General features: G+C 33.4%; 2 protein-coding genes across 2 annotated transcripts in view; one reads left to right on the top strand and one right to left on the bottom strand.

Annotated features, from left to right (window-relative positions):
* Nucleotides 1–4,693: 4,693 nt before the first annotated feature.
* The window catches only part of LOC120158769 (calmodulin-binding protein 60 A-like), a 24,187-nt gene continuing 6,371 nt past the window's right edge, over nt 4,694–22,509 (top strand). The window contains exons 1-7 of the mRNA XM_039169533.1: nt 4,694–5,027; nt 5,864–5,942; nt 7,754–7,806; nt 7,914–8,404; nt 8,798–8,958; nt 9,496–9,753; nt 9,966–10,416. Of these exons, the coding sequence (XP_039025464.1) occupies nt 4,930–5,027; nt 5,864–5,942; nt 7,754–7,806; nt 7,914–8,404; nt 8,798–8,958; nt 9,496–9,753; nt 9,966–10,343 (1,518 nt within the window). The 5' untranslated portion in view covers nt 4,694–4,929 and the 3' untranslated portion in view covers nt 10,344–10,416. The remainder of the gene's footprint in view (nt 5,028–5,863; nt 5,943–7,753; nt 7,807–7,913; nt 8,405–8,797; nt 8,959–9,495; nt 9,754–9,965; nt 10,417–22,509) is intronic.
* On the bottom strand, nt 11,012–14,622 carry LOC120158724 (uncharacterized protein At5g50100, chloroplastic-like). Its single transcript, XM_039169508.1, has 8 exons — nt 14,429–14,622; nt 14,112–14,260; nt 13,735–13,842; nt 13,513–13,569; nt 12,852–12,917; nt 12,656–12,716; nt 12,283–12,329; nt 11,012–11,237 (listed from the first exon to the last, which is right to left on the bottom strand). The coding sequence occupies exons 1-8, from the start codon at nt 14,583–14,585 to the stop codon at nt 11,199–11,201; spliced, it is 684 nt and encodes a 227-aa protein (XP_039025439.1). The 5' UTR covers nt 14,586–14,622; the 3' UTR covers nt 11,012–11,198.

The raw sequence follows: 22,509 nt of genomic DNA, 5'->3' as shown, positions 1-22,509 counted from the left end.
AACCATTTGCAACTGTCAAATAGTCAACATAAATGGGTTCTCTATGGGGAATACGCCAATGTCGATCCTTTCATATCATGACCCATTCATAATGCTTCACCAGCCAATCTATATCCATCTTAACTCGTTGATCTGTGTTATGCAACTGGTCAATATTTTGAGGTGCTTCTGGAATTAGTTGTACAAAACCAAATTACCGGAGCAAGCGATCAGTGGGGTGCCACTCGACAATCGCATAACAGATCAAAGGGACCATCACCATCCAAACATCTAATGGGCCCTTTAACTCAGGTGTGACGCACATCCTCATATCATCATTATAATTAGGAGCTCATTCAAACTAAAACAAATATATATAATTCTTATCAAAATAATAATCTAATTATATAAATATAATAAAAATATATTTTCAATCCTTAAAATGCATACCTCTGTGTCAGCCTTCTGATCGATTAGTAGCCTGATTATTTCTAATTCATCATGTAGATCCCGATGATTTTTCATGTCAATAGACCACCTATTCAAAGAAATAATTTTTATTATACACTGGATAAAATGAATAATATACGAAATCAGTTTTGTAATTACCACAATAGTTGTGGGAATACGAACGGGTTCTTCACAACAGGACATAAAAAGGGCAAGCGATACCATGCCCAAGACTGTAGCAGAATGAGATATCTGCCGATAGCATTTTTCTTGTAGTCAGTAGCTCGACACATCTCCCTATACAGGAATGCCAAAACTGTCGAGCCTCAACTTAGTGATCAAGCCAGATGAAAATCGCTAAGATGCCGCAACCACGTACAGTGAAATTGGTTGCGCGATTTGTTCGGCATCAGCAACCATCCTATCAGATGTAGTATGCATGCCCGTGCATACTTTTTAACTTTATCCTCTGAGGCGTCTTCACTCAAATTCTGGAAATTTGCATGTAACCAATTTAACGGAATCCGACCACCGTTAAAATTTCGCGGGACACCTCCTAAATATTCCTGGCACAGAGTATTCCAGTTACCGTGCGCCATCCCTGAAAGTACATCTCCATCCACCGAAAGCCCCAAGTGCATGGAAACATCCTCCAACGTAATCGTGCACTCTCCGCACGGAAGATGAAATGTGTGAGTCTCCGGTCTCCACCGCTCCACTAATGCAGAAATCATGTTTGGTTCTATCCTACAATGGCCTTCATATCTAGCTATGTGACCGAATCAAGCCTCGACTAAATACGACCAGACACGGATTGGTATCGCTAACTTAAGGTTCTGGATAAAAGGATCTAATATACAGTCGCTCTCCTAAAAATATTAATAATTACAAAAATTAATTTATAAACTAATAATAAAAAATTAAATAAATAAATTATTATTAATAATTTAAATTAAATTAAAATGTAAAAATGTTACCGTGTCAGCAAAATATCTAGATATATGATTTCCATCCAAACGAAGCAGACCGCCTTCCATTTTATAACTGTAAAAAAATTAATTAAATAAAATATTAAATAATTTAAATAATTGAATAAAATACTATTAAAATATTAAATAGAATAAAATATACCTTATAAATAAAATTTAACGAGCTATGAGAGAATTTAAGAGTATTTGAGAGAATTTGAGAGAATTTGGTGTGATGAAAATGATTGAGAAAGGAGGTATTTATAGGGTGGGATGAGGTGTGAACGGTTGGGGTGGGGGCCAAATTTAAAGCGAAGGCACGACCCATGCACCGTGTCATTCTGACGCGTGTCAGCTGGCAGGAAGGTGCGACCCATGCACCGAGCCTTACCCTACGTGGCATATGGCAAGGCCCATGCACCGCACCTTACCCAGTGTGGCACCACGTCAACGTAAGGCGCGGTGCATGGGTTGCGCCTTTCTACAAAAGGTGTTAGATCGAAAAATATACCTAGTGTTTGACAGAGAAATAAAAACAATTAGGGTGATTTTTAGGGAAATTCGCATATTTCCTTTGGGTATTGTTATTTAGTTCTCTTCGAAATGAAAGTAGATTTGTTATGAATTGGTAAAGGACAAGTATTGGTTAAGTTAGGTTGCAGAAACGAAGATCCGAGGAAGTAAGAATAAGACTTCCTTCTGATTTTGACATTCACCCACCACTTTCTTTTATTTTCACCATGATACCGACATAAGATATTATGTTAAAGCACCAATCAAACAATTATTATAATAAAATAATTATTATTATTTTTTGATATTTTAAATTTGAGTACTAGAAATGTTAAATGTGTGAACGTTTAATATCAAATAATTCATAATTTTCTTTGAACAAATATTATCTTGTACGTATCCCAAATTAATTAAAAACGACCATTATGTTAAAAATTATGAATTTATAAAATTTTAAATAAAAATAAATTTACAAAATTGTATGGACGAAGATAGATTATTAAAGGGAACAAATACTTCAAAGATTATTAAAGGGAACAAATACTTCAAAGATTATTAAAGGGAACATATACTCCAAATTACATGTCTGATGATATTAAGGTAAATTATACTGTTATTTATTCCTTTAATGTTTAGAATATTTGACTAAATTTTATCGTCGTCTTCTGATACGTTTACGTGTCAGTTTCCTTAATCAATTAATATATTTCTTAAAATGGTAATAACATTTGTCATGATTTTATTAATAAAAAATTAAGAAAAATGTGTATGATTTTGGAGAAGATCAAAATCGAAGATCTTAAAAAAGAGATCTAACCATTAACCACTAGGTTAAATTAATTTATAAAATAATAATTATATCAAATATTAACTTCTAAAATAAAAAATCCTATTTTTTTTTGCTTTGAAGCCGTTGTTATCGTCGTCGCTGTCGTCATGATTGTTGTCGTCACAACCATTGTTGTTGTTGTTGTCGTCGTTGTCACTGTTGCTCTCACCGCCGCTACTGCTATCATCATTGTTGCCACCGTCACCATTGTTGCCGCTGGGCCAAAATAAGAAAAAAAATTAAGATTTTTAATTTAAGGATTAACATTTGATCTAATTATTATTTAAAATAAAATTATAAAAAATAATATAATTAATATTTTATTTTAAATAATTTATGTCTAGATTTTTAATTAACTTATAACACGTTGAGTATTTATAATTTCATAAATCAAATTAATGGTGTATCGATACTCATAGATAAATTAATTTTTATTACATAAACACTAGTAACAAAAGAGTGTTTTTGAGAATGTTTTTCTGGATGCTAAAATCACTCTTCACTCCTGGGTTAGGTCGAGCACTTAACTTTTGACTCTAAAATCGTGGTTGAAAAAATTACCTTTTCACCTAATTTTAAAAATTAAAAATTTCAGTTTTTAACCCTCAATTACTCAACTTTAGTACACATACATGCATAGTTATATATTAGTTGTTTTTATTTAGATAATATTAATTATAATTATTTAATTATGACATGTAATGGTTATGTTCATATATAAATTTAATATTTAAAATGTGTTCTATATTCAAATTAAATTTTATAAATAATTTAACCTTAAATGAAAAAAATTAACTTACACCGATAATAAGAATTGATAATTTATTGGGACCAAATATTATTCAAATATAATTTAAAATCTAAATTATTTTAATTACTTAGAAGTATTTAAACATATTATGTTGTTGTAAAAAAATATATAATTTGAGCAATAATATTTTTATTTAACTCAACAATTTATATTAATTATTTAGAAATATTTATATTTTATATATCAAAATACTACCAACGAGTTGCCATATATTTTTTATATTTTTATAATAATTTATATATTTCCTATATCATAATATTAACAAATTTAAATATTACTTAAACTGATTTATTTTTAATTCATAATGTTATGTTTAAAATAAATATGTTATATACAAACAATAAGATGTTCGCAATACTGGATTTCTTAAGTAAGGTTAAGAGTTGAACCCTGACATTTATGAATGAAACAAACTGGATTAGGAGGGACGTCCTTGCCTATGCAGTAGTTGATCTAGATTAATTGTTCAATAGATAAAATACTAATGATTAATTCAAAAAACAAATATGTTATTTTATTAAAAATACTTTTTGATAACCAACAATTAGTTAGTCATTTGATCTAGTGGAATGAGCTACTAGATCATTTGTCTTAGATTAAGAATTCAAATCTTAATGCTTGTGAACGAAGTAAATTAGATTAGGAGAGTCGTCCTTATAATATGTATTTGCAAAACTTGAATCGTAATAGTTTATCAACTTTAACAAAAAAGAATAAGAGTGAAACATATGAATAATTAAGTGACAATTTTATAATTTTGATAATCGAGAGACTCAACAAAATAACATATTATAATTAATTACTATATTTTAATTTTTAAGACACAATAAAATAATATCATATATACTATACCTTTTGTATATAACCTTTAGTTATTCAAAAACACTATATAAACATCATTTTTTTACTAACATTCTTAAAAAAACACTTAAAAATAGTGTGAAACTCGCCAAAAAAAATTAAAAACACAACTAGGCAGTTAAAGTTTTAAACCCAGTCAGAGTAAAGAGGTGGGCGAGAGAGAGAGCCAAAGAAACAATCAAAGACAATGAAAGAGATTCAAGTTAAAGTAGCATCCCAGAAACAGCCAAATTCAGATATTGGATAGGAAGGTGAGCTGGGAAACATGTTTCCATTGTTGGTTTCCTTTCTCCTTTCCATTTTTGGATTTTACTCCTCGGTTTAACATTTGTTATTGATGAGGTGAATGAATAGTGTCTCCTCTTGGCGGTTCCGTTTTCAATTTAAGTGCCGCATGTTGGGTTCTTCTTCTGTCTTCTTCTTAGGGTTTCTTAATGAACCTCACCGCCATCGTTGCCCATCATCCAAACGCCTTAACTCTCGGGGAGTTTTCGTAGTTAGGGTTAATAGTTTTAATAATGTCACAGAAGAGGCCCCAAGAAGATGGTAAGGCTCGACCCTCAGAGGCGTTTAGTCCTGATCAGGATAAACGGAGAAGGGTTCCCACATTGAGAAAGTACACGCCTTTCCTTTCTTACCTTGATTTTTATTTTTATTTTCCTTATTAGTTCATAATTGGGGTTTATGGTTAGGTAAAATTAATTTCTAAATTTGTTTGGTTGGTCCTCTGTGTTTAATATGGTTGAAAATTCTTAAGCTGAAGTGATTGTGAAGACATGTGAGAGGATATTCGTATTGAGTTTATTTATTGGTTAGTAAAGTTGTTATTGGCAATTTGTAAAGTGATTAAAATTACCTTTACTTATGTTGAAACCAACTAGAGAATTGAACTAGGCATTTGGTTTTGCTTAATTGATTACGGTTTGCTCTCATGGACTTCACTTTGTTGTGATTTGTTATTGTAAACTTCAATATGATTTTTTTTGTTAAATGGTGTCTTTTTTTTTTTGGATTGAAGTTCTATGCGGTCATTTATGGGTTATTTATTCCAATTTCTGAATGATATGTTAGCACAGTAAGAGATGGTCAAAAGTTGTTGTCTTATATGTACATGCTTTAACAATAGGTCCGAGGTTCCAGAAACTCTTGGTATATTACCATGGAGATTTCACTTGGCACTGTATGTTCCCAGAAGGAAATACTTGATTTTTATATCTGAAGCGATAAATATGAGAACAAAATGATATTCATGGTCATGGATATAAATTTTGTTCTCTTGGTGTTGGATATGGTGTGTGATTTTTCTTGAATACGTTTTCTTTATCTATTAGTTGAATCTCACTTGCACAGCTATGCATGTTTTGTGTTGAACTGATAATATAGTCAATCTAATATTATGCACCATTTTTACAGTGTTTATTTTGGTTGCTAATCTGTTTTTAATGATGGTAGTGTGGTTCAAGAGGTGATGAAGCTGCAATCAGTCCAGCACTTGCTGGAGCCAGTTTTAGAGCCACTAATTCGTAGGGTGGTATGTTTTCTTCCCTTCATCATGTTATTTCAAAAGTGCTCTTAAAGTTTTTATCATTCTCCACCATAAAACAGGTTTAGATTTTTATTTACATGGTAAAAGAGAGTATTAATGAGCTTTCCTTTCCATCCAGCGTGTCATATTTTCTCATTTAACATTAAGTTACAAGTATATGTTCATAGTAGATATTCTCATGTGATGGTGCTTCACTGCCACGAAAAGGGGACAATGCCTTTATCAAGCTTTGAAATCACACAATCTTCATGTCCCGTGCTTAATGAGGTTTACTTCAGCAGTTATTGTTGTCTATGTACTTGGACTCGGGAGTGAATAATTCCTGATACAATTTTGCATACATCATTGACATTGTCATGTTCAGTTTTTTCGTTTTTCCTTATATTTGGTAGGTGTAAACTCATTACCCATTGTTGGAGAAATAAGACAAAGCTTTAGGTCTTCAAGGGAGCACATCAAAGGGGTCTATACATACATGTTGGACACAACACAACTTGAACCCATAAACCTGAGGTTCTTGGATCCTTCATGTATATCTGTTAATTTTACGTCCAACTTCTTAAGTGGAGTGGAATATTACTCTCACAAGTGAACCTCAAAACGCACGTCTTCGAAAAAGAAAGTGTAGGACATGTGTCTTTCAAGAAAATACGGAGTGCTAGAACTTTAACAACTTCGAAAATGAAGTGCTAGAACTTTCAGGTCATTGGATCTTGTCAATTACACTTCTGTCCTTTTGGATCTTAACAGATGTCTGGACTCCAGATTCTCTCACTTAAATCAAGAACATGATCTTTAATTTTTAAAACTGTGATCTTTGAAGTTATTTTATCAAGTGGTATTATCCCACATTTTCTGAGTTCAAATTTCTTGTAATCTTATATTTGAATTTGGGTCTCTTCACCTATTGTCTACTAATATTTGGCTGGGTGTTTACTATGATATGAGAACCTAGATGTGTTATGTTTATTCCTGTCTAAGTCCATTTGAAGTTGCCATCTTCATAACAGGAGTGTTTAGTGGTGTTAACCCCTTAAGTCTAGGGTTTCTTAGGATCTTATATTTAGGTTGGGCTCTCCATTTATGCCAATTAGTTTTATGTTGGATGTTTAACAACATTATTGAAAATATGTTTTCACTCTATGATCATACCTTAGCCGTTACCCCATTAATATTTGTTGGGCTATGTGGACCTTAATGGTTAGCAACAAAATGTTTGTGCTTGCCACTATAGGGAATATTTACTCAGCTTAGCTGTCTTTTTTCTTTATTTCTTCACACAAGCTTTGAGATCAGATAACAAGAATGATAAAACAAAACCAAAGGTGTGAATTGAATTTGTCATAGTAAATAGACAGTTGCCCATTTTAAAATGATTTAAACTCTTGATACTCGATTCTAGGTCCGTCATACAGAATTGTCATTTATTCTTTTCAGTTCTACAAATTCTTTTGGCATCTTCACTCAACCTTTCTATGAATGTTTTTAATGAATTATTCTTGAAGCATGAAATGTTATACCAATGCTATTTTGCTTCATTGGATGGCCATTCTGTCAAATAATGTTGCGTTCTTATTTTTTTTTTCTAAAGTTCTAATTCTTTGTAAATGGCAACGCTATTGTGTCTTACATCTAGTTTCGGAATTTCTTTTTTAGGAAAAGCAAGCAAAAACTTCTATTATTATCTATCGGTGGCAAGCTCCCATAGTTTTTAACAGTTCTTTCTGCACAATAATTTTTAAAAAAGATTGAATATGTCAATTATCAGATGTACATTAACTATCCATGTTTTGTAGGTCAGAGAGGAAGTTGAAGCGGCTCTTAGAAAGAATTTGAATAATATGAAAAGGTATTTTATTCAATTCAAAGAAGAATAGGGATTAGAAATATTTCCACCAGAAAGCCGATTTAACTTCATAGTCTATGCTAAACCATACAGTTCTTTATTTTTTTAAGGAATGGAGGGAAGGAGGTAAATTCTACTGAATCAAGAAGTTTACAACTCCAGTTCTTAAATAATCTATCTCTTCCAGTGTTCACCGGAGCTCGAATTGAAGCAGAAGAATGCTCTGCCGTTAAGGTGGCCATGGTCGATGCACTTACTGGACAAATAGTTTCCTCTGGCCCCGAGGCTTCTGCCAAAGTAGAAATTGTAGTCCTTGAGGGAGATTTTGATGGTGATGAGGGGGATAATTGGACACTTGAAGAGTTTAAGAATAATATTGTAAGAGAGAGAGAAGGAAAGAAACCTCTTCTTGCAGGAGATGCATTTCTAACTCTTACTGAGGGAATTGGATTAGTGGATGAGATATCATTCTCAGATAATTCAAGCTGGACGAGAAGCCGTCGTTTCAGACTTGGTGCAAGAGTTGTGGATGGTTCTGATGGAACTAGAGTAAAAGAAGCAAAGACAGAATCCTTCATTGTCAGGGATCATCGTGGTGAATGTAAGTATTTATTAATTTGTTTTTGAAAAGTAGGTACACGTTTATTGTATAGAACAAGATATAGAATTATTCAGGCTACAAAATCAGATGATTGACTTTTAGTAGTGTTGCTTAGCACAGTCACTAATTGATGATGACACAAGATGTTGGATAAATTTTATTATCATTTTACTTAACTTTCTCCCCTTTTTAATTTATTCTTAAACTTCAAAGATCAAAATAAGCTTCAGGATTCCAATCACAAGAAGAAAAATAAAGTTAAATCGACTTCTTTTTTCTTTTCGTTGGCTGTTTTCTTCAGAATTTCTGTATGCCTTGACATGGCTGCTTTTAAGTCATTATGAGAATGAGATAGAAGCTAGAAGGAACTAAACTTTTGGTTTCTGGTTGCAGTATACAAGAAGCACCATCCTCCATCTCTTTCTGATGAAGTATGGAGATTAGAGAAAATTGGCAAAGACGGGGCTTTCCATAAGCGCTTGAGTCGGGAAAATATCAACTCTGTAAAGGATTTCTTGACCATGCTCTTCATAGATCCTCCAAGGCTGCGGCATGTAAGACTCAATGACTCTTTCTTTTTGTATGCTTAGCATCAAAATTAAAAAGAAGACAAACTGATTCAGTTCAGTTACGTGATTGTGCCCAATAAGTTGGTAGCTTCTTTATTGTTAGAAGGCTTTAAATTTTATGGTTTTTAATCAGTTTTTAGCCAGCCCTTAAGTTTGAGCATGCTCGAGTAGCTTTCCAAAAAGGAATTCTGTTGTGTATGGTATGTTGGATTAGACCACAGGAATATGTTCTGAATTTTATACCTTAAAAAGTTCCATAGTTGGAGATGTATCAACTTAATCTTTTATTACATTTAATTTCAAACGTCTTGTAGTTTCTGTGCAGTAGACTGTTTGTGTTCATCTATGTTCAATTTGTACATCAGTTATAATTAATAAAGATGTGAATCGGAAAATTAAATGAAACCTAGCATCGGTAGAGATCCATGTTTTGAGTTCTCCAGGTTTCATGTTGTTTATTAATCAACAATCAGGATTTTGATGATTTTAATATGCTAATTGCAAGAATATATGTTTACGCAGATCCTCGGCACAGGTATGTCTGCTAAGATGTGGGATGTCACCGTGGAGCATGCTCAAACATGCGTGCTCGATAAGAGAGTGTACTTGTATTGCTCTCCTGGTTCTCTACAGAAATTCGGTGTAGTCTTCAACATTGTCGGACAAGTGACAGGTCTACTCTTGGAATGCCAGTATATTACACTAGATAAGCTATCTGAAACCGAGAAGGCGTTCTCTACAGAAATTCGGTGTAGTCTTCAACATTGTCGGACAAGACAGGTCTACTCTTGGAATGCCAGTATATTACACTAGATAAGCTATCTGAAACCGAGAAGGCACACTTACTCTTATCCGATTTTGTTTTATCTATTTATTCATTTTGCTTATGTCATTAATGGCATCTGATTTTCTACTACATCAGATTGAAGCCCAAACCTTGGTGATTTCTGCATTTCAACACTGGGAAGATGTTCTCTCTTTCGATGATGAAGTTCTTCACCGTTTTCGACCACTATTCGTGGGGTATGAGTGGCTTAGACGATTATACCTGCATGTATCGAAACATGTGTCTTAGATCATATGACCCACTGAGATATCCTGGACGAGTCACTAATTCCCTAATATGTGACACAGATATTAGTCAGTCTTTTTGCGATGAAGATCATCTTCGTTTTTTCGATAATGATCTCCAGCAGCAGAGCCTTGGTTTGGAATCACAAGTGGATCTACAAACTGCCGTCGACGGATTCCTTCTGCAACGTAATGTTGCTGTTAAAGCACAGAGGAGATGGACCAAGGTTTTCAGTGTGCTGAAATGGTTCTCCATTAAAAGAAAAGTTAAAGAAAAATTTCGAGGTCTTCAGATATAGCCATGGACTGCCATATTTTTTACTGATTCCATTTTTCTTGTGGATTTCAGAGAATGCAACCTTATATATAGCCGTGCTACGCAGAATTTGGCTAATTATCTGTTGTATATATATATATATATATATAGTGCTTTGGTTGAGATATAAGAAAAATAATTATAATACGAAAAGATATCCAGAAAACAAAATACAGTACCTTAGATTATGACGTGTAAAAATATAGGATTAGAGATACGATGCAAAGGATTGCCTTGCCTGCTCTATTGATGTCTGCCTCCGTGAGCATCAGCAGCAGAAGATTTTGAATGGTAAAAGTTTTCTGAAGCATATGCAAGTAGGATGTGTTAAAGTAAATTCTGCTGTGCTGATTAACTGAATGTGCTATGTTTGGATATATAAAAACTATGTGCTATTTTCTAATTCATATTACATATATTTTATTTATACTACATGAAATCCATATAAATATAATATATCCATATTCAATCGCTTCATTTATATATTTATCAACCAACCACTAACCGAAGTAATATATTTAAAAAAACCTTTGAAAAAAAAAGTCATCAGTGCCAGGAAGATGATAATCCAAAAATAAAGAACAAATCTGCAGGTAATCAAAGGCTAACTACCAAGTCCATAATCTTAAAAAGCAGTATTCTCAAAGCACGTCTTTATAATTAAATATGGCAATTACATGAACCATATACAGAAGTTTGGGGTTTTAGATTTGTACTGAATGTTTGACCGATTGAATGTTGTGTATTATGTGTGTGTATAATAGGGAAAAAAGTTTCACAAATGATAAATATGCAAATAGTTACACTAAGACCTATCATCAGCCATTGAGAGGAATCTTTATATCTTGCAATTGCTGTTGTCATTGCACATGTCAGCCTGTGAAGAAAAAACAAAACAGATATGTGACACTGTGAAGCACATAATACAAGGCAATGACATGAAAAAATCAGAAAAATAAAATACAAACTAGAATCTCTTCTATTCTATTTATGCATTTCTTTCTTTTTTCTTCTATTTTTTTTATATATTCTTCACCTTTATTTGGCAAAAGATGAAAAAGGTTAGAAAGGATTTTAATCCACTGCCTGAGATTCATCATAGCAAGGCATGCTAGTGTAAATTATTATCATTTCTCTGTCTTCCTCCCTGATAAACCCTATGTAATTAACCTTTTAGTTTGTCAATTTAATGGTCTTAGAATAGTTAGAACTTAAAACTTCAAATCATTTTGTCGCCATCGATAGACTGGACTCGGAACAGGATGTTGATAACTTCGGTTGTCTGGTTTTCGAAAACACATCAAAGGAACAAGGGACCACCCGGTAGCTTATACACAAAAGCAAAGAATATTCACAGCATAGCAAGAGAGAAGTTTAACTGCCACAGGCCCAGGTTATCACCAGCTACAGTAATGTTTCACATTTGTTGTGTTCATAGCATTTGCATAGGTTAGCTTTTAATATATCTAGCAATTTTGGGCAAGAGACAAAAACATGAAAAGAAAATAACTAAATTTTTCAAAACACAAACACATGTCAAAATCTAAATAACACGGATTACTAGAGTCAAAACTTATGCAAGTATATGATACCTCAAACAATTCAATGATGCTAAAAGTAATATGAGCGCAACTTGAATACATGGATTATCCAGTCTAGCTTAATAAGCCACACAGTTAAAGGATTAGGACATTTTTACTTCCCGAAGATAGGATTAACTGAAAATCTGAGAAGAGTGGATATGGGAATAATAGCAGTCATGAATTCATGTGTTTCAAAGACATCTGTTTGTTTATATGATAAACAAACATAGAAAGGCAAAACCTGATAAGTTTGCCTAGTAGACATGTATGCTACTCAGCTTATCTATTTTGTTGTCAACAGTAGAACCTTGAAACCTCATACAGTAACAGAATGCATACCTTGTTCTTTCTTCTTGTCTCCAAGACCTCTTCTAATGGTGGCCGGCCTGAAACAAGAACAGGAACCATTAAAACATGAGATACCGGTAAAATTTACAAGCCAGCATTTGAAACTTTCAACCAAAGAATAAAGAATCTAGAGAAAGAATTGCATTAGCTTCCACTCTTAGTGCATTCATTTCAAAAGGCAATTGAGTTTGATATGTAGGATAAGATGCAAGTGCAATCTGTAACCAAATATTAATGGCACAAATTAACTAGACTTCACAAACGAAAGCTAAGAACAGGGGCTCAGAAATTCAGTTCCATTTTTTTATCTGAATGGAACTCAAAGTATACAGAATAGAGAATTTCATGTGCATCATATATTTACCAGTAATTTGAAGACGATACTTAGCCCAAACACCGTAGATGGAATCAGCAATTGTTGCAACCTGCAAATTATGGCATGGATTAGGATTAGACACTGTGAACACAAAAGGAAATATTTTCTGTTTGTCCTGAAACTACTAGTTCCAGAAAGGCAGGAGCAGATAATAGAACTATAAGATAAGGAAGCATAAGCTTACAGGTTCATATTTGGTAATGGCATAAACCCATCCAAGACCAACTTGCTCATACAATTTTCTAAATGCCTGCGAGCCATCAATAACATAAACAATGTTTTAAATTTATTCACGACCAAACTTCTATAGAGGAACATAACTAAAAACTAAAAGAAGGAAATAAGGGGAAAAGGTGGTCGGATTCAATTAAAGAAATCTTTTTTAAGGATCAATTAAAGATATTTTAAAACTACTCTTTTCAACTTGTGCTAAATATAATAACACCAGATAGCACTTCAATTAAACTCCTTTTGTACAAATAAGCACACCTTTTATGCCTATAGACTATGTTGACCCTACAAATACAAAAAAAACTGTAATTTTTTCCAATGCTCCTACGTCATACCATATTATATATTATAATCTGTTTCCAAATCTAACAGTATTCAGGACTCCAAATTATGAAAAGAAATCCTGGTTTGCAACTTCTCAGATTCAATGCTAGTGTACCTAAGTTGTTTTTAGTTTTACCCACTTTATTACCATATTTACTTCCATCTAGATTACAGTCTAACAACTTATAACTCTAGACACTAGAGAACATTCTTCTCATTGCAACATTCAGCAAATTAGGCTAAGTATACTTCCAATACAGGAGAGCCATTGTATAAATTAAGAAATATACCTCAACATCTGTGACAACAGTTCCATCAGAGAGAATGGCATGAATTCTTCCCATAACCTAAAAAGCAAACAGAAACAATACAAACCATGTTCCTTGAAAGAATAACCCTTGAAATTTATGGAAAAGGGGTTCAATAACCTTGGAAAAATAGAATAAAAAGGTAGACTACACAAAGTAGCTAACTTCTCATGTGGATAAAAAAGAAGTACAATGTGAACATACAGTTTTGTAGTCCAATCCTTGATTTTCTTCAGGAGAATAATCATCAGAACTAATGTCAACAAACTTGATAGTGCCATATTGCTTATTCCTCTCCCTTAGCATATCAACCTAACAACGAAAAAAATGTTAAATCGAGTGAAAAAAAAAATCCCACCAAATATTATCTTAGTATTAAATTGCGGCCACAATGCAGTGTAACGGCTGCATCATAACGGTTACCGTGACTACAACATAAAAACATAGTTATTTTTAGGTAATAAATCACGTCGTACCATTCGCAACCACGAGGCTGCAGCCGCAATGATGACCGCAACCGCAGTAATATGAATATTACCATAAGCAAAACATACACAAGAAATATTTGCAGTATGATATACCTCACGCATGCAAAGCGGACAATCGCCATCATAAAGCATTTTAATCTTCCAATTTTGCTGGGATTTTTGTTCATCATTTTCTTTTCCTTTCTGGGATGTTATAGTATCTGCAGTTGCCTTCTGTACCGCCCGAATCTGATTCGTAAATCCTGGAAAGAAAATGGTACAGAAGTTGATAAAAGAAATCAAAATCCCAAACTCTTTTAAGAATATGTTAACCAAAAGGAATCAAAATTAACATGCATACATACATGTAACTAGCTATAAATGAAACCCCAAAAAAGATGATGAAGCATCAAAATGAAGGGCATGCATACCAGTTTTGTAGTTGGGAATAGGTTCAAATCTTTGGAGAGGAGGGGAAGCGAAATGATGGGATCGCAGCCTGGAAAAAGGAGAAGATGAAAGGAGAAATGGGGTGGTTCTTTGTCTTCCGATGCAAGTTCCAGCAATGGCAGCCCCTCTTAACGCCATACCGCCTATGGAATTTGCTTTTTTGGTGTTCAAAATTCAAGGCATGGGTTCGTTTCTTCGTCGATATTAAAAGCGACCTCCAGCTTCTGTTGTAACGTGGCAATCGCATGTTCACCAATATTACAAGACAGAACCCAGGAAGGCAACGACTATAGAACAAAGCGAGCCAATAGAGTCGGATCCAGCTGATTCATATTCTTTAGGCTTTGGTTCAAACTACATGAATTTACATTTTAGAATCCAGTTTTTCTATATTTTAATTTTTACAGCTGGATTCTTCTGAATTTAAATATTTTGGATATAATTTGTAATAGTTTATAAATTACACAATTTACCATATCAACTAACTAATACCATGCTTTTGTTTTAAGGGTAAAGTATAGTAATAATCATTGAACTTTTCTAAAGCTTTCATTTAGGTCTCCCAACTTTTAAAACTTGCAATACAATCCTCCAACATTTAGTCCGTTTGCAATATGATCCCCGCCATTACACTGCCATTAGTACGTTTGCAATATGATCACTGAACATTCAAACGCTTGCATTTAGGTCCCCTAACTTTTAAAACTTGCAACATAGTCCTTAATTTCATTCTAAACCCTAATTTCCTTTTCAATCTTGAATTTTCTTTTTCGCTCATTTCTTCTCATTTCCAGCTAACTTTTCAGTCGGAGATGCATGGGAAATTCTAATCTAACTTTGAATTATGTGGAGGTGTTGACTTGAATAAGGGTCTATTGAGAGAAGATCTAACCAAGGGACTATCGGGACAATCAACGATTCAAGGTGTAATGTTAGATACAAGTCATCTCAGGTGAAGCATAGATGTTCGATGAAATGCTTGTGAGAAAAAAATGGGGTTAGAAATGTAGAGTTGATAAATACTACTAAGATGAACTAAGTATCATTGTTGAAAATCACCAACAAAGCTAGAATTATTTTGTATAAATGACATAATAATTTATTCGTTTGGTCCTTGTGGTTAAAGATTTTCCAACAGATGATCAAATATAATGAAATCCCAAATAGCACATTCACCTCTCAGTCTCTTTCGCTCACATGCACTCTCGTTTGGTTTTTATTCTTCAATTTTCCGCTATGTAAAATTGTAAATCTAAGTAGTGTTCTGTCTTTCAGCTTTTTATTTACAAAGAAAAAATGGAGGAATAATTGCTGGAACACAATACCGACTGCGTTTATTTCTTATCCTATCCCCTTACTTGCAAGAAGGTATTTATTTTCTCTTTTAGGCTATCTGGAAGTAAGCTTTTCCTCTTTCTCACTTTCCCATTTTCAGCTCGCATTGTGTTTTTTTGTTGGAATTTTTATGTTTCTGGAACTGCATATCAATGATCTGGATATTCAGTGTTAGTTTTGAACCAAAACCATTTAATTTTCTTTGTTTCTTCTTAATCAAAAATTTTAGTACTCCGTATGAAAGATATTCAGTCCATCAGAATAGAAGTGAAAGATGGTCCTAGGCTAAATTGTTTTGATCTTCTTGTTTGGTTTTTCTTTAAATCAGGGAATTGGTTGTGAGTATCGACATAGTGAAATCGCAAGGCTCAATCCGAGAGACTACTGGTACTAGTTTACTGGGAATTGTATTGATTCGACCTATGGTTTTCGGCGGCCTGTGAGCTCGTATTTTTTTAATAAGTTCATGTTGATTATGGGACTGTTATATTGTGAACGAATTGGGTTTTTTATACATGTTTTGGAAATTTTACAGTTGAATTGTATTGAATTATAACTTTAGAAGACAATTCAGCATGCACACAACTTGAAAGGCATTATGACATGGTAGTATATTTGGAGCAGCTACTTGACCCTGTCATGATGCCTTTCAAGTTACGAAAGAGACTGAGAGGTGAATGCACTGTTTGGGATTTCATTATATTTGATCATCTATTGAAAATCTTTAACCACAAGGTTTAAACGAAAAAATTATCATATGCCATTTATACAAAATAATTCTAGCTTTGTTGGTGACTTTCAACAATGATACTTAGTTCATCTTAGTAGTATTTATCAAGTATGCATTTCTAACTTCATTTTTCTCTCACAAGCATTTCATCGAACATCTATGCTTCACCTGAGATGACCTGTATCTAACATTACACCTTGAATTATTGATGGATCCGATAGTCCTTTGGTTGGGTCTTCTCTCAATGAACCCTTATTCAAGTCAACACTGCCACATAATTCAAAGTTAGATTAGAATTTTCCATGCATCCCCAATTGAAAAGTTATGCTGGAAATGAGAAGAGATGAGGGAAAAAGGAAATTTGAGATCGAAAAGGAATTTGGGGTTTAGAATGAAATTGAGGGCTGTGTTACAAGTTTTAAAAGATGGGGGACCTAAATGCAAGCACCTGAAAAGTTTAGTGACTTTATTGCAAACGTACCAACGACAGTGTAATGGTGGGGACCATATTGCAAATGGAGTAAATATTGGAGGACTATATTGCAAGTTTTAAAAGTTGGGAGACCTAAATGAAAACTTTAGAAAAGTTCAGTGACCATTACTATACTTTACCCTTGTTTTAATTATTAAATTAAAATTTTAATTTAATTATAAATACTATAAAAGCTTATCATTTTAATTGCTCCTCATTAAATTGATGTGATGATTTTTTAAATTAATATAATAAAATTTAAATTTTCACCATTTATATATTCTATTAATTTGATCAAAATTTTAAATAATTTTATAAATTTAATATATTTTTATAGTGTAGATCGTTATTCTAACAACTAAGAGTAAAATAAATAGTAAACTATATTGATGATCATTTTTATTTATGGTTTGTCTTATTTTGGTCATCTATTTTTAAAACAATACATTTTAGTCATTTTGTTTTCGATAGGTCTTATTTTAATCATTGAGATAATAACTTCTGTTTTATAATGTGAAATGTTAATAAAAATGTTATTATTAAACTTGATAAAATTACTAATTTAACACCTAAAATTTAAATAAAATTCAAATTTATTCTATTTCCTTTCAAATCCATCCCTTCATGAATAAACTTCAATAGTTAGAAATAGGGGTTTTAACTTCTTGATTTTAATCGAATTAATAGATCGAACCATATTAGTTTCGTTAAACGATCGACCACCAATATTAATTTAGTCGAAGAACGATTATTTTTTTTATATTTGGTTAACAATCAGCTTAGTTCGAAATTGATTAATTAACAGATTTACTCAAAAATATTAAATATTTAATATATTATATATTAAATATATATTTTAATTTGAAAGACATTGAAAATTAGAATAAACTATGTATTTAGTACCTAAACTATTAGTTTTATTCTGTTTTAGTAACTAAACTTTCATTTTTTTAAAATCATACCTAACATTCAATTTTCCTTTCATTTTAGTACTGACGTTAAAAACTTAACGTGTTTAGTACCTAAACTATCAATTTCATTCCGTTTTAGTACCTAAACTTTCATTTTTTTTAGAACTTAACGTTAAAATTTTGAGCATGGTATTAAAATGGAAAAAAAACTAAAAATTTTAATAGCGAGGTACTAAAATGAAACAAAAACTAAACGTTAGGTATCGTTTTAAAAAAATTAAAGTTTAGGTACTAAAACAAACCAAAACTTATACTTTATGTATTAAATACGTAATTTACCCTAAAAATTAATACTTAACTATTTTTTTTAAACCATACGAGAATGTGATGATTGAGATAGACTAGAGAAATAGAGAAGAAGAAACATAGAATAGAGCAGCAGAAATGAGATGAAGAAAATCATAATTCATTCAAAATATGCTTAATTCCTCCTTTACAAGTACTCGTTTTATTTGTATACACAGTACTATAGAATCTAACTAAGCCAGCTGACTGTCATTGCATAATTGTTTCTGTTATCCTCCTCAAGTATTGGGCTTCCAATTGAGCTAGCTGTTCTTCTTTGGATTACTGCTCTCCTGTTGGGTGATTTTCTTCCCCGTGCCTCTCACATGCTCACTTATCAAGTAATTAATCCCCAAATCATTTTCAATCCCTAACCCTTGACTCCCTCTTTCCCCAATTTTCTCTTCGCTTTCTCGTTCTTCTCCCCCAACTGAGACAACACCCGCCGCTGGAGATGATCATTGTCCTCAAGGATCAAAGTTTGGAAACTGGCCTCTAAGAACGATGTAATCTTCCCAGGTATCACTCGTCTCGTCGAGGTTTGTCCATCGCACTAGTAATTGAGTAACATGTTTGTTTTGTTAATTCACGATTCGTCTGCCTAATATCTTATATATGGCTTGATTCGAAACTGACCATCTTCATCCACTGTAGGAGGATCCTTTGAGGATATTGCTGAGTCTCCAACGTGTTTCTTCAAGAGACTCATATGAAAAACCGGATGCAAACGTGATGTCTCTGGTAAGTCCAAACGGTATGCAACCTTTCCAATTTTCTCCTTAATTTTGTAAGGTCCATAATATTTGGCTGATAACTTCAAATTTTTTCGCAGGGCCAAGGAAATTTGTCGATAAGGTTACAATTTCAGGTAAACTTCATCCCCGACTGCAAATACCCTCTCTGAGTTTTTCTTGTATGCTTGTTGTTTCATTCTATTGCTTGCATTTGCTAACTGTAATTTCACTAGCTGTCGAATATATTCTCTGCTGCGCATTAGTTCACTGACACACTATACTTGAGTTTTTGTTTTCCATACCATTGTAGGAGGTTTGTAGCCATATAATGCTTGAAAGAGTGTAAATTTTAGGGCAGTGTGGTAGGTGGTATTATACAACCACTCTGCATGAAGCAACCATTTAGCCTACTGCTTTGGTTGAAAAAAAACATAAGCCCCTTAGATATTGTTCCAAACACTGGTTAACCCTTTCTGTTTGGCCATCAGTCTCTGGATGGTAAGCAGTACTAAATTAGGGTTTTAGTACCTATTTGCTTCATTAGTTCTCTCCAGAAGAGACTAGTGAATGTCTTGTCTCTGTTAGAAATGGCCCTTTTAGGCTGGCCATGAAGCTTATAGACATTATCCAAATACAGTTTGGCTACATCAGCTGCAGAGTAAGGATCTGGCAGTGCTAAAAAATGGTTGTATTTAGTAAACTTGTCAAATACCACCAAAATACAATTTTTCTTCAATGATATAGGTAAACCCTCTATAAAGTCTATAGTAATTACCTCCTAGGCCTGTTGAGGAATAAGCAGTGGTTGTAGCAGTCCTAGTTTAACAATATGCTCCACTTTAGTCTGTTAACACACTGTACAAGACCTTACATAAGTTTCCACTATAGCTTTAAGCCTGGGCCAATAGAAATAAGCTCTAATCCTTTGATAGGTGGCCTGGGTTCCTGAATGACCTCAATGAGGTAAATCATATAGGGTTTGAAGGATTTGTAGTCTTAGAGCCCCAGCAGCACCAATATAGATCCTATCCTTAAATCTAAGGATACCCTTAGAATATTTCCACCTAGGATCAATATTGGGATTAACAGTTAATATAGAAATCCATTCAGTAGCCATTAGATCCTCATAACTTTCCTCAACTTCCAGAACCCAGCTAGGAATGACTAAGGTAGTTCCCATAGCAAGAAACTGACCTTGGTCTTCCCACTGTCTAGATAGGGCATCAGCTATTACATTTAACTTGCCTTTCCTGTATTGAATAGTGTAGTCCAATCCCAATAATTTAGTTAATCCTTTCTTTTGAATTAAAATAGTTAATTTCTGCTCCAATAGGTACTTTAGAGGTTCATGGTCTATTTTGATGACAAAAGGATTGCTCTCTAAGTAATGTCTCCACTTAGAGATTGCTAAGAGAATAGTAAGATACTCTCTTTTATATATTGAGATGGCAACATGTATAGGACTAAGAGCCTTACTAAGATAGGCAATAGGTCTGCCATCTTGAGATAAAACAACACCAATGCCTCCTGAGCTGGCATCTATTTCCAAGTAAAAACTCTTACCAAAATCTGCTAAATCTAAAACAGAGGCAACACACATAGCTTGTTTCAGGTTTTCAAAAGCAGTTAAAGCTTCAGTGGTCCACTTAAAATTGTCTTTCTTAAGCATATGTGTCAAAGGTTTACTGATTGTGGCATAATCTTTTATAAACCTTCCGTAATATCCTGTTAATCCCAAAAACCCACACAAAGATTTTAAGGATTTAGGCACAGACCAGTTCCTCATAGTTGCCACCTTATCAGAATCAGTAGATACTTCAACAGTTGAAATAATATGGACCCAATACTCTACTTGAGTCTATCCAAAGAAACATTCGGACATATTGGCAAATAACTAATTAGTTTTCAAGACTTCCAAAACTAGTTGTAAATGAGAAATATGATCTGTCATAGAGGTTATGTAGACTAGGATATCATCAAAATACACCAAGACAAATTTTCTAAGGAATGAACTAAACAATTCATTCATTAGTTCTTGAAATGTAGCAGGGGCATTAGTGAGACCAAAAGGCATTACCCTAAATTAATAATGGCCCTGATGAGTTCTGAATGCTGTCTTGTATATATCCTCAGTCTTAATCCCGATTTTCCAATAACCAGATCTTAATTCAATCTTTGAAAAATAGACTGCTCCATGTAGTTCATTCAGTAGATCCTCCACAACATGAATATGAAATTTATTCTTCACTGTCATGCTGTTTAAATTCCTGTAATCTACACAAAAACCTCCAAGTACTATCATTTTTTTATTAGGAGACATAGAGAAGCAAATGGACTTTTGCTGTGTTGAATAATAGAGGAGGAGAGCCTATTAGCAATCTGTTTTTCCACTTCAGCTTTTTGATTATGGGGAAACCTGTAAGGTCTTAAATTAATAGGAATAAACTCAGGTTTGAGAGGAATATCATGGTCATGGTTCCTTGTAGGTGGTAGACCTGTACGCTCATAAAAAATAGAGTGATATCTTTCTAAGAGAGGTTGGATAGCTGTAGGAATAGACTTTGAACCCTCGGACATATTTAACAGTACCATATGTCGCAAAATAGCTGAATCTGAGACTGTCATCTTCAATAGTATAGCCCCTGAAATTTGTTGCAAACAATTAGATGGTTGTTGACCCTGTATGACAATTTGTTCCCCTTTATGCACAAAACTCATTGTCATTTTGTTGAATTCCATCAAGATTGGACTAAACAATTTCATCCAATCAACATCTAACATCATATCACTTCCCTCCAATTGAAGGAGTCTGAAATCATGTATAAAAAAAGTGCCCTTGCATCTTCTATTCTAACTCATTACATCTTGTTGAGCTGTAGAGTTGTTGTCCATTAGCTACTGCAATAGCCAAAGGATGAGGAGTAATTACTTGAATACCAGCATCGGCCCACTGAGGTGTTAAAAAACTGTGGGCACTACCACTGTCAATTAAAATATTTAATGGTCTACCTTGAATGGTCCCATGAATCCTCAATGTATTATGACCAATGCAACCAGTAATAGCATTCATAGATATTTCTAGGTTCTCATCTTCTTGTAGAATTTGCTACTCTGAATCAGTTGGTAAAATTTCTGAAGGTATAACAGTCTCATCCTCAATCATCATGTTTAATTGTTTTGTTTTGCACTGATGACCTGGAACAAATTTTTCACCACACTTAAAACATAAGTTATTATATCTTCTGTAACATATTAGGTTCTACTTCGGTGGTATAATGGCTGAATTCTTTTGTGGTAATGGTAGTCGATTTGGCTTAGAAGTAGGTAGAGGGTTTGGGTAGGGTGGGTTTCTAAAAGATGGTCTCAATCTTTTATTCTCAAATTCAACAGAAAACTCATATAATTTAGCTTACCTGTATGCCTCAGAAAGTGTCTCAGGGTCTAAAGCCTTGACTTTGTGTTTAATAACATCTCTTAACCCACTAATAAACAGAGAAACAAAGAATTCTTCACCTAAAGTGGGGTTTTGTAAGAG

Source organism: Hibiscus syriacus, unplaced genomic scaffold (genome assembly GCF_006381635.1).
Source record: "Hibiscus syriacus cultivar Baekdansim isolate YM2019G1 unplaced genomic scaffold, ASM638163v2 tig00111330_pilon, whole genome shotgun sequence".
NCBI classification, from domain to species: Eukaryota; Viridiplantae; Streptophyta; class Magnoliopsida; order Malvales; family Malvaceae; genus Hibiscus; species Hibiscus syriacus.
This window is presented reverse-complemented; position numbering and strand designations above follow the sequence as displayed.

Excerpts from the sequence above, each read along its gene's own strand:
- LOC120158724 (XM_039169508.1), bottom strand. The coding sequence starts at position 14,585 with ATGGCGTTAAGAGGGGCTGCCATTGCTGGAACTTGCATCGGAAGACAA. Across the intron at positions 13,843-14,111 it reads GTCCGCTTTGCATGCGTGAG|GTTGATATGCTAAGGGAGAG; the intron begins GTATATCATACT and ends TTTCGTTGTTAG. Across the intron at positions 11,238-12,282 it reads AGACAAGAAGAAAGAACAAG|GCTGACATGTGCAATGACAA; the intron begins GTATGCATTCTG and ends TTTTCTTCACAG.